This window comes from Carettochelys insculpta, chromosome 32 (genome assembly GCF_033958435.1).
Source record: "Carettochelys insculpta isolate YL-2023 chromosome 32, ASM3395843v1, whole genome shotgun sequence".
Lineage (NCBI taxonomy): Eukaryota > Metazoa > Chordata > Testudines > Carettochelyidae > Carettochelys > Carettochelys insculpta.
Genome location: NC_134168.1, coordinates 2,857,170 through 2,870,000, shown reverse-complemented (window position 1 = coordinate 2,870,000; position 12,831 = coordinate 2,857,170). Strand labels below are relative to the sequence as shown.

The 12,831-nt window shown below is 51.0% G+C and overlaps 1 protein-coding gene across 1 annotated transcript in view; it reads right to left on the bottom strand.

The window, feature by feature from the left end:
• Positions 1–30: 30 nt before the first annotated feature.
• Positions 31–12,831, bottom strand: part of LOC142004534 (uncharacterized) — a 194,983-nt gene continuing 182,182 nt past the window's right edge. The window contains 5 exon segments of the mRNA XM_074982177.1: positions 31–3,731; positions 4,077–4,190; positions 9,275–9,401; positions 10,841–10,928; positions 12,640–12,719. Coding sequence (XP_074838278.1) covers positions 1,762–3,731; positions 4,077–4,190; positions 9,275–9,401; positions 10,841–10,928; positions 12,640–12,719 — 2,379 coding nt within the window. The 3' untranslated portion in view covers positions 31–1,761.

The following is a 12,831-nucleotide window of genomic DNA, read 5'->3' as shown; positions in this document are numbered from 1 at the left end:
ATGTCACAGGCTTCCATGAATTCTTTTTATTGCTTGTCACCTGTCAGTGACTTTTGCTAAAAAGTATCTGTGACAAAACCTTAGCCTTCCACACAATCTGCTCAGGTAGCTTACAGCAGAAAAATCTAGTGCAGGGTCACAGAGATGGGATCGCTAATACTATGTTTCCTACCATGGGCATGATCCAAGGCTGATGCGGGAGAGGTAGAGGTGGGATCTCCAGTCCTCCTACAAAGGACCTGTGAGAATAAGCCCCACCCAGTTGTGCTGTCTGAATGCAGTGTGCAGGAAAAGGTGCAGAGAGGCTGAGTGAGGACATGCAGCACCTCATTACTGCTGCACTCTCCCTCGCCTCTCAGCCCTTGATTCCCAAATCATTATAGCCCAGCATCCAGCTCCCCCAGGCATTTTCTCCCCAGACCCCATCAGCCCAGCCCCTTAATGTCTGATACCCCCAGAGCTCAGCACCCTGGAGGTTTGGCGAGAGGAGGAGTTACCAGCCCCCAGGGAAACACTCCCTGCAGAGTTCAGTACCGGGTCAATGGTGGAGCCTAGCTTAGGGGAGGGGAAAGATGGAAGATGGGAACAGTGGTCTAGAGTGAAGATGTGGCCTGGCCTGAACATCCTTCTCATCTACAGGCAGAGGAGACCAGGTGGGCAGAAAGAGAAGCAGGAGCTCAGCCAGGCAGAGGGAGCATCTGGAGGAGTATCTCTCTGTGGCCCATCAGCTAAGTAGCCAGGCTGCTCTCCTCCTCTGGCTATGATCTGCTTAGCCAACACAGAGAAAGAGGGTCAGAAAACTAGTAGTAACTCAGCTGCTACTATACTTTCAAGCTACCAATATGGGCAGCTGGATCACTGAGAGGCAAATGCCCCTGAGGTGTATGTAGTTGAGGAATGAGGAAATGAGTTTGTCATGATGGCCAGCCCTAGTAAGGGCCTGAGAGAATTTCCCTGATGTGGCGAGGAGTCTTTGATATCTCACATGGTGTTAGTTCCACTTGGAGCATATCCCACATCTCAGAGGTTTCTTTCCTGTGTGGATTTGTGGATGCCTGGTACTCATGGAGCACAAAAGGAAGCTTCCCCCACATTCAAAGTGTCTGTTGTCTGGGTCACTGATGTGGAAATCAATGAAACTTTTTCCCATGGTTAGGCTACTCCTAGTGTCTCTCCTCCATGTGGATTCTCTGCTGTTTCGTAAGCTCTGAATGCTTACTAAAGCTTTTCCCACACTATATGTCTTTCTATAGGTCACGTGGGATTCTCTTATGTGCAGTAAGAGATAAACTTTCCATAATCTTTCTTCCATACTCAAAATAAACTTAGGTTTGCTCACCACTGCGGCTTCTCTCATGCCTAGCAAGCTTGGAGCTCTCACAAAAACTTTTCCCAAACTCGAGGCATTTAAAGCAGCAGTCTCAAACTCAGTTTACCTTAGGGTCAGTGCCAGTCCTCAAATCCTTATAGCAGACCAGCATGCAACCCCTCTGGCCAAGCTCCTGATGGTGTGTCTGCACACTCCCCACCACATCCCCCAGCCCTGCCTGCTACCTCCAGGTGATTTAACCCTCCCTCCCCATGGTAAACTGACTGCCACCACCTGCAGCACAGGAAAATAGTTTTTTCATCTGCTACCTCCATGATGATGCTGTAGCCCAGGGCAGATGTGTGCAAAGCCATGTCATCCTTGGTACTGTTTGGGGCAGCTGCCCTGGGCCCCACGCTTTGGGAGATCCTGCAATGGACACCCCAGCCAGCCTATGGATGGGATGGTCCACCATACTTGGGTTCTCCTGAGGGGCCCTGGGTGGGCTGGGGCCAGCAACAAGGATTGGGCCCTCCAGCACTCACTGTGGCAGAGGCAGCCATGGAGAAGTGAAGCGATGCAGCAGCCTCTGCTCTGCTCTGCCACCAGCTCCCAGGCCTGCCTGGTTGCTCCCCTGCACGATGGCTCCCTCCACCACAAGGAATGTGGGGAAGCCCAGCCCCCGCTGCTCCCCTGCACCAGGCCCCCTGGTAATCCCCAAGGCCACCTCCCTCAGGGGAGGTGGGTTGAGGGAAGGGGTGCAGTGGCAGGGGGAGAGGGCAGAGCAGGGGCAGGAAAAGGCCAGAGGGTACAGCAGGGGCTGGGCTTGTGGGAAAGGTATGGATGGACACACCCCCGAGCCTCAGAGACTCACTTGCTGGCAGCCACATGTGAGCTGGACTGTGGAACTGCTCGGGCCACCAATGGCCCATAGGCTGTGAGTTTGAGGTTCCTGATTGAAAGGTTCTCTTTCCTACATGCACTCTCTGGTGACTAGTAAGGTGTGACTTCTGAATGAAGTTCTTCCCACAGTCCAAACACTTATGAGGTCTCTCCCCTGTGTGGATTCTCTGATGATTAGTAAAATTTGTTGTGTCAATGAAACCTTTCCCACAATCAAGGCATTTATAGGGATTGTCATCTTTGTGGATTTTCTGATGCTTACTAAGGTGGGAGCGATGAATGAAATGTTTCCCACACTCATTACATTTATATGGTCTTTCTCTTGTATGGATTCTCCCATGTTTAGTAAGGGATGAACGTTCCACAAAGCTTTCGTCACACTCAAGGCATGTATAGGGTCTTCCTTCTGTGTGGATTCTCCTATGTTTAGTAAGAGATGAAAGTTCCATAAAGCTTTTCCCACACTGAAGGCATGCATAGGGTCTCTCTCCTGTATGGATTCTCCTATGTCTAGTAAGGGATGAACGTGCCATAAAGGTTTTCCCACATTCAAGGCACGTATAGGGTCTTTCCCCTGTGTGGATTCTCCTATGTTTGGTAAGGGCTGAACATTCCGTAAAGCTTTTCCCACACTCAAGGCATGTATAGGGTCTTTCTCCTGCGTGGATTCTCCTATGTTTAAGAAAGGATGAATATGCCACAAAACATTTCTCACATTCAAGACATTTGTAGGGTCTTTCTCCTGTGTGGATTCTCCTATGTTGAGTAAGAGATAATCTTCGCATAAAACTTTTCCCACACTCAAGGCATTTATAGGGTTTCTCTCCTGTGTGGGTTCGCTGATGTGTAATAAGTTGTGATTTCTGAATAAAACTTCTCCCACACTCACAACATATAAAGGGTGTGTCTCCTGTGTGCACTCGCTGGTGTATAATAAATTGTGACCGCTGAATGAAGCTTTTCCCACAATCCATGCATTTATGGGGTCTCTCTCCTGTGTGGATTCTTTTATGTTGAATAAGTGAGGAACTAACCATAAAGCTTTTCCCGCACTCAAGGCATTTATACGGTCTCTCTCCTGTATGGATTCTCCTGTGTTTAATAAGGTCTGACTTCTGACTGAATGTTTTCCCACAGTCCATGCAAGTATAGGGTTTCTCCCCTGTGTGAGTTCTCCCATGTCTAATAAGGGTTGATTGTGTATTGAAAACTTTTCCACACTCAGGGCATTTATAGTGTCTCTTTACCATGTGCAGTCTCTGGTGTAGTGTAAGACATGGCTTACTGCTGAAGCTCTTCCCGCAATTAAGGCATTTGTAGGGTGTCTCCTGATTAGGACTTGTCTCCTGGACTGTGACTCCCTTCAAACCTTTGCACGCTCTGCCATGGTGAATGGGTTCATCCATTTTCTTCCTGGGATAGTTTCCCAACTGCCAATCACTCCAGGCATGTCCCTGTTCCAAGCCTGGGAAAAAATTCCCTTCAGCTCTTCTTGAAAATACCGCTGTCTTGTAACCTGCTGGGAGAAAGAATCCAGACAGGAATCACTGCCTGTGCCAGGGGGAAAGGACAGAAAGGGAAATGACAAAGAGGGAAAATGACACAATAATGTTGGGGGGACCGAGGCATTGAATTCTGCCTCCACGTCCTCCCAAACACCCCTAGGGAAGTGAAGCCAGGGAGAAAATGGATGAGTGGGAAACTGTGACCAATATTTGCCTTGCTGCTAGGACACTCACTGACTGCAGCCCTGACCTGGGTGAGATGGGGCAGAAGTAGGCTGTGACTCACAGCACATTTTGGGAGTCCCAGCTTTTTCTTTCACTGGACAGATGCTTTTGTCTCAGCTTCCCTGAATCCTTACCTGTGCAGGTGCCTCTTAGGCTCTCTGTTTCTTCGGTGGCCTGCAGATCTGGGGACCATGGCTCTTCCCCTTGTTCCAACCAGGCAATCAGGTCAGGTTTGGGAATTGGGAACCCTGCTCAGGGGTAAAATCAGATACAGTCTGGGAGCATGGAGCACTGGTACAATATTTGTCTGAAGGAACATTCCCTGAGTTAATCCTGGCCCTACAGGTAACCCAGAACCCTTGGGAGCAGCAGATGTCTGGAGGCAGCAGGGCGTTGCTACCCATAACCAGGTGTTCTGAGGGTAGAGGTGAACATAAGAATGGCCACACTGGGTCAGAGCAAAGGCCCATTCAGGCTAGCATCCTTTTTGCCAACAGTGGCCAATGCCAGGTGCCCAGACAGAGAGAACCAAACAGGTAATGAACAGGAACAGCACAAAACTAGTGCTCTGGTGAACTTGCTGCCACACACACAGCTGGGATGTTAAACTCCTGCCTACTCCCAAACCTGCCAAACCAAGAGCCCTCCCCACAGCTGGAAAGAGTTCCAAGATGCAAGATGAACAGTGTGTGAAGCTTCCACTTGGGAAGTTTCCAGTAGCTCCCCTGCCAGGCTCTGCCCAGGCCACACCCCCTTCCTAATGCCTCCTTCCTCTCTTCTCTCCCCTTTCCTGCGCATCCCATGTCTCGGCTCACTGCACACCTCTCCTCCTCCAACCAAATCCCTGAACCCAAGCAAATAATTTCTGCCATTTCTTTCTCAACAAAATGGAGCATGTTGTGTACATGTGCCAGACACACAGAAAGTACCTAATTAAAAACACTACATTTGGAAATAAGAAACTTCAGTCACAGGTTTTTATATACTCTGATAGATGACATGCAGGCAGCTTGCAAGTACCTCAGCCCTTCTTATTGATTATGGGGAGCACATAAAGGCAAGCATGAGTTACAGCTAATTGAGAAATTTCTATCCTTTCATCACAAAATAAAATGAGGTGTCAGACCTCCCCTCCCGCTGGCATTTGCCCTCTGACATTTGCCCTCTGACATGATCAAACTAAAAATTGTCACCTCATTTTCACTTCTTCATACAAACACTTTGAGAGCATCCTAAGTTTATTGTTTCAACAGCAGTGAGCATCTCAGACAATGAAGAGGAATTTCCAAGGAACACGGATCCTGTCACTAAAATCCAGGCCGGCTGCTTCTCTAACAATAGCATCCATTCAGCTCACAGAACCAAGAAAGTCCTTCACCAAAGCCTCTTGTGTAAATTAGGCTGTCATGGGATAAGAGGGCGGATCCTTTCATGGATTGAGAACTGGTTAAAGCCAGGAAACAAAGGGTTGGAATAGATGGTATATTTTCTGAATGGAGAAGGGTAACGAGTGGTTAGGGTTCCTTCATGCACTGTCAGTCCTAGGACCAATCCTATTCAACATATTCATAAATGATCTAGAGAAAGGGGTAAGTGGTGAGGTGGTAAAGTTTGCGAATGATACTAAACTGCTCAAAATAGTCAAGACGAAAACAGACTGTGAAGAACTTCAAAAATCTCACCAAACTGAGTGTGATGGGGTTCAGGGGTCCCCATGCACTGCACCCCGTCCACTGGCAGGAGTAACTCTCACTCAGCAGGTGCAACAGGAGGTTTATTAGGCAACAGATGCCCAGTTTTCACAGAAGCGTCAGTACAGCAGTCAGAGAGAGTCATTCCAACCCGTCCTGGGGAGAGGAGCCCGAGGGGTGCCCCTCTGGCGTGTAGCTTCCCCTCTCCTCAGGCTGGCTGCTTTCCAGCTCCCTCTCCCCACAGCCTCCAACTGCCGCCTCCGATTCAAAACCAGCTCGGCTCCACCCTCCTCTTTGTTCAGGGCTGAGGTGTTACCTGCCAGCCTAGGTTACAGCCTCAGGGTCATCCTTACCCGCTGGGAGCTGCTCTGCTTGTCTCACACACATCCAGCCTGAGTCTCACCCATGCACTCCCCCACCTACTCCATCACACTGAGTGATTGGGCAACAAAATGGCAAATGAAATTAATGTGGATAAGTGTAAAGAAATGCACATTGGAAAAAATAACTCAAAAAAATATACATTCAATATGAGGGGGACTAATTTAGCTACAACCAATCAGGAAAGAGATCTTGGGGTTATCGTGGATAGGTCTCTGAAAACATCCACACAGTGTACAGCGGCAGTCAAAAGAGCAAATAGAATATTAGGAATTATTTCAAAAGGGATAGTAAATAAGACAAAGAATATTTTAGTGCCCCTTTATAAAACTATGGTACACCCACATCTTCAACACTGCATACAGATGTGGTCTCCTCAACTCAAAAAAGATATTTTGGCATTAGAAAAGGTTCAGAAAAGGGCAACTAAAATGATTAGGGGTTTGGAATGGGTCCTGTATGAGGAGAGGTTAAAGAGACTGGAACTTTTCAGTTTAGAAAAGAGGAGACTGAGGAGGGATATGATAGAGGTCTATAAAATCATGAGCGGTGTGCAGAGGGTGAATAAAGCAAAGTTATTTACTTGTTCCCATAATATAAGAACTAGAGGACACCAAATGAAATTAATGGGCAGCAGGTTTAAAACTAATAAAAGAAAGTTCTTTTTCACACAACACACAGTCAACCTGTGGAACTCCTTCCCAGAGGAGGCTGTGAAGTCTAGGACTATAAGAGAGTTCAAAGAAGAGCTAGAAAAATTCATGGAGGTGAGGTCCATAAAAGGCTATTAGCCAGGGGGTAGGAAAGGTGTCCCTGGCTTCTGTTTGTCAGAGGCTGGACATGGATGGCAGGAGACAAGTCACTTGATCATTGTCTTCGGTCCACCCCCGCTGGGGCATTCTGGCCCTGGCCACTGTCAGTAGGTGGGATGCTGAGCTAGATGGACCTTTGGTCTGACCCAGTAATGGCCGTTCTTATGTTCTTAAAGCAAAATGTCCCCCGGAGGCAGCATAGTGGTGCCAGCCTTATGTACTAAGCGGGCAGACTGTGATGGGGTTCAGGGGTCCCCAGGCTCTGCACCCCATCCGCAGGCAGGAGTGACTCTCACTGTCAGGAGAACAGCGGGTTTATTAGCCGACAGGACACAGCGTCGTACAGAGGAGTCAGTGCAGCCGGCAGAGACAGCCAGTCCCATCCATGCTGGGGAGAGGAGGCCCCGAGGGGCCCCTGGAGCGAGGCCCTGGCCCCCTCCTTTGTCTCCCTCTCTCCCAGCCCAGACTCACTGCTTCCCCACTTCCACTTCCACTTCAGACCCATCAGGCTCCACCTCCCCCTTTGTCTGCAGCCCAGAGGTGTCACCTGATCACCTCCATTACCCTCAGCAGGAGCCCCACACCCTCTGTGAGCCACACACGTATCCCCCACTACATCACACAGACCCAACAGGGTTGCCAGATTTTTGGGGAGGGTTTGTGGGACAGGCAGCCCCAGCTGTGGGATCCCTGGCTGGAGGAGTTGGGGGGAAGAAAAACCAGCAGCCCCATGGCTGGGACTGCTGAAAGGGCTCAGCGCCCCAGCCGCTGAGCTGCCAGGGTGTCATCGTTGTTGCCATGCGGTTGTGTCATGTCTCCTGCTAGGGCTCCTGTGGTTGGGAGCAGATTGGGGTGCCGAGCCCAGCTGGAAGCCTCAGCCATGAGAACTGTGGATGGGGAGGGTGGGGGGTCTCCCCACTGCCATACAATTGTGGCTGTGGGGGTCAGAAAGTGCCCCCCATCGCTGGGAACCAGCTGGGGCACCCAGCTGGTGGCCCCAGATGTGGGAATATGACAAGTTGTGCATCTCCCATTGTGGTGGGAATCTGCGACTGTCCCGTGTGTTGTGGGACATCTGGCAATCCTAAAACCCATTATCCCCAGGAGTGAAGGAATCAATCCCCAGCCGTGATCTCACCAGGCAAATGTAATCTCCCACCTGCTGAAAGGAACTTAGACCTATCCTACCAGTACCCCGTCTCCTCCCTACCCCACATCCCTCTGACCTCTGCTCTCCCATGCTTCCCTCTACACCCCTCTCCCCTACTCAGGCTCACGGCCCTCTCCAGCCAAGCAGCCCCATGTCTTGCCCATCAGGGAATGTGAACAACTATAAAACCTAATTGCCCTGCTCGGGCCACTGCTTCATTGTGAGAATGCTAAGGACAGGCCAGCACAGCAGGCCTCATGCCACAAGTGACCCAGCACTCTCTGGAGCGCACACACAGCATTGGGCTAGCTCTGGCCTATCCCTGTGTCTTTGTCTAGCCCTTTGAAAAGTCAGGGTGGGCAGGCGGGGTGGGACCCTTTCTCTTCCGGCAAACTGCTCCAGCATCTGGCACTGGGAGTCTCACTAAGTCCCATATTTAAATCTTCCTGTTACCCAGGAGCCATGCCTGTTGCGGGAATGAAGCAGAAAGGTCTTGGGATTGTGAAAAACACTTTTCGGCACTTTCTATCTGTGGACCTGAAAGCACCTAACCAAAACCAATGAATTTACACAAATTCCAGCAAGGGAGGCAAGACTACTATTACCCTTTTACAGATGAAGAAACTGAGGTACAGGATAATAAAGTTCCTTATCTGCTGTTTTTTTAAAAAAAAACCAACCAAACAAAAAAAAAAAAAAACACAAAGCAACAAAAAAATAACACAAAAAAAACCAAACAACCCAGTGGAAAAGCTCCCCTTGAGCTCAAGCCTTAAATGAGGTGTCCAGTGTCTACCTGGAAGTCTGTGAGTGACAGGAGGGCTATAAAGAAACTTCCTGATCTTCACATTTCCAGCAGTGGGGAGCACAGACCACATGCTGCACTGAGGGGTTTCAGGCCAGAACTGCGGCCCATCAGAGCACTGGAAAAAAGCCTCTCCAGGCAGCACTGCCATTCCCACAGTTGCAGAAGGAGAAGCAGCAGCACATGGAGCAGCTTCCTGTCCTGTTCAGTCGGAGCCGGCCCCAGCTTGACTAGCTCCAGCCCCTGAGCACACCCCTCCGCCCTGCAGTGAGCCAGATGTTGGGGAGGGGAGCCCTGGGCCTTGTGGGCCAGATCCGGTCCGTGGGCTGGGGGCTCCCCGACCCGGCAGACAGAGACGTGAGGCTCTCCCACACAGGGTTTGGGGAGTTTGGGACCCACTGCCACCAATCCAAACAATTGGGGAAGAACCTGACGAGATTCAAACATGCAGGCGCCAGGGCTTCTAACAACCGAGGGCACAAGAATTCCTTACCCAGCGAGGTCACCGTCTTGTAGTTCTCCTGCATGACGTCCCTGTAGAGGGCTCTCTGAGCAGGGCCCAGCAGAGCCCCCTGGCCCTTGGTGAAGTACACGGCCACCTCCTCAAAGGTCACCAGCAACTGAAACAACAGATCTCCCCATTCAGCGCCTGCTGCCCCCACCACACCCCACTATCACAGTGGAACAGTGTCAGAGGAGCACAATCACACCCACACCTGCTCAGAGTGGCAGGAGTCTCCAGGGGCTGGGAGAAGGTGAGAGCTCCTTGTCCCCCCGGCACATGGAGCAGGGCAGTGTCTTCTCTTTTCCCACATGCCTGCCAGTCACAGGCTGTGACAGGAGGTGGAGCTCTGAGCTGAGGGTAGGGACAGGAACCTCGACAGCTTCCCTGTGCATTTCACAGCAGCCTCTGGCCAACAGGATCAGGCTCCAGTGCTGGAAGTCTGGTCATTTCTCCCAGTCCTGCCAAGTCCCCCTCCCACACCCTACCCCACCTTTTTCAGAAATGGGGGAATGGAATTGGCCCATTCAGAATATCAGGCCCTAGTGGAACATGTCCCAGCAGGTTTATCACACCCTGTACCACCTGTGCTTCACCCTGTCTGTTTCCAACCCCCATCCTTCTGCTTCAACACCACCCATGCTCCTAAAGCAAGGTTCCCTCTAAGCTGCCTGGTCACACAGCTGCCAAATAAGCCCTGTGCAGGGGCTCAGGGCTGCCTTACCCTGAGCTGCCGTGTCCAGGGAAGAGCATCTTCTTCCTTGGTCATGGCAGTTCCCTGCCGACTGCTGCAGAACCAGGAATGTGCCTCTCCTCCAGCCATGGCAGTTCTGTGCTGTGGGAGGGACACAACCCTCCAGCACCAGATGCAGTGACAGATTAAGAAAGGACCTTTACAGGCTGCAGCCTAAGGCCCCCTTAGTCCAGGGCTCTGGGCTGCAGCCCCTAAAGTCCTTATGTTCTGAGCCAGCCCTTCCTGCAGAGGGTGGGGAGGCAGTTCCAGCAGAGGTGGAAGAAGTACCCAGAAAGTTACTTAAGTAAAAGGGCACTTTCACTTCTGGGTACTTGAGTACAATAAAGCTGTGACATGCATGCACGCCTATGTGTACTTTTACTCAAGTGGTTTTCGAGAGGGACACTGGTGACGTGTACTTAAGTACAAACACAACCAAACTCAGTGGTACTTTTACTCAAGTAACTTTCTGGGTACTTTTTCCACTTCTGGGCTACACACTTTGCTGTTTCTTCCCCACCCTGGCTGGATCCGCATCATGGAAGTGTCAGGAAATTCTGTCCCCAAGCCCTCCATCTCCAGCCTTATCCCAGAGCCCATGCTCTCCCCAAGAGCCCTCATCCCCCCAACCCTGATCTCCCTCCCACACTCTGAACCCCTTAGACCCCCCATGGGCAGAATGAATTTTGTTATGTGCATCAGTATGGACGAGTGGGAGTAGGATGCACATCACCTCCATGTCACACATCACAAAATTCATTCTGCGCATGGACATAAAAAATTAAAAGGGAATGCTGGCCTGCAGCTCCCTGAAAATCCCCTACCTGAGCTGGCTCCATCACAGCCATTCCCCTTGCTTCTGTCCTGGAAGATGAGACAATCTGGGGTGAAATGTGGATGTGATTCCTCAGCCTGTTGGGTTAGGATGAGCAATGGAGAGGTTACCAAGGGGCTTGAATCCCTTTCATACCCTAATTCCCCCCAGGCTCTCTCCCCCCGACAGAAAGAGACTTTGGATTTTGTCATGCAAGGAAAACCTTTTTCCTCCATGCCCTGTAAGATCTTTGTGTATATGTCTGTGTTTCTTTTGCTGCTTCATAGTTTCCCTAACACAGATCCATCCCCTGCCCCCACAGCAATAAATTCCCAGATTTCCTGCACACTCTATGCTGGAGCTTGTCTGGGAATTCACCGTGAGAATTCATGGTCAGATGTGCTGCTGATGTCCTCCGCTTGCCACACTGGCCAAACAAACAGGAAATGACATTCAAATTTTCCGAGGCTGCTTCCTGCACACCTGGGGAGCAGCAGAGCTGAAAGTGACGGCCAGAGTGGTCACACTGGGGCACTGTGGGACACAACCAGAAGGCCAACGAAGTTGAATTTCACAGAGCTCCATCTGTACTACCCAAAGGTTAACAATGCAACCAGGAGAACAAAAGTTGACCTTAGGAGCTCTTAAAGTCAATGGAATGGCCCAATGGAGTAGTGCAGACTGCTTCCTAACAAATTTGACCTAAGTCACCTAAATCCAACTAACCTTCTAACATAGCCCAAGCCTCAGCAGGTGGCTTGGGCAAAATCCAGTCTACTCATGAGGCTAATTCAAGGCACACAGAAAGTCCCTTCTGTGCTGGGCACATGGGGGCTGTAAGGAAGGTCTCTCCCTGGCCTGGACACGCACATGCAAGGAGCGGCAGCTGCTCAGTCTGGGCTCTCAGATCACAAGGGTCAAGGCAGCATCAACTGACCCAGGAAGCTCAACAATCTCCAGGGGTCTAATACCATGAGCAAAGAGCCCCCTCCGCTTTGGCAGCAACCAGCCCTCTCCCACCCCGCTTAAGGGGACAGTACAGCCGCGTCTACACGTGCACGCTACTTCGAAGTAGCAGCGCCAACTTCGAAATAGCGCCCGTCACGGCTACACGTGTTGGGCGCTATTTCAAAGTTAACTTCGACATTAGGCGGCGAGATGTTGAAGTCGCTAACCCCATGAGGGGATGGGAATAGCGCCCTACTTCGACGTTCAATGTCGAAGTAGGGAACGTGTAGACGATCCACGTCCCGCAACATCGAAATAGCGGGGTCCTCCATGGTGGCCATCACCTGAGGGGTTGAGAGACGCTCTCTCTCCAGCCCCTGCGGGGCTCTATGGTCACCGTGGGCAGCAGCCCTTAGCCCAGGGCTTCTGGCTGCTGCTGCTGCAGCTGGGGATCCATGCTGCATGCACAGGGTCTGCAACTAGTTGTTGGCTCTGTGGATCTTGTGCTGTTTAGTGCAAGTGTGTCTGGGAGGGGCCCTTTAAGGGAGCGGCTTGCTGTTGAGTCCACCCTGTGACCCTGTCTGCAGCTGTTCCTGGCACTCTTATTTCGATGTGTGCTACTTTGGCATGTAGACGTTCCCTCGCAGCGCCTATTTTGATGTGGTGCTGCCCAACGTCGACGCTGAACGTCGACGGCACCAGCCCTGGAGGATGTGTAGACGCTATTCATCGAAATACCTTATTTCGATGTAGCGTGCACGTGTAGACGTAGCCTACAGCAGCTGCGGGTTTCCTTTGCCCAGCTGGACTCACAGCAGAACAGAACAAAAGACCCAGCTGGAACTGATGAGTTTCACAGACCTGGAAACGGACTTATTTTCCCTCCTCACCAGTGAAGCACACTGGGGGAAACAGCTGGTCTCACTCACGAACCTCATCACCTGCGACACAATGTGGTTAGTCTTTAGGGTGCTCCAGGACTGCTTGGTTTTGGGTGCACCAAACTAGACTGACACAGCCCCCCGGGTCTAGTCAAACCCAGGTTCTGCAGGG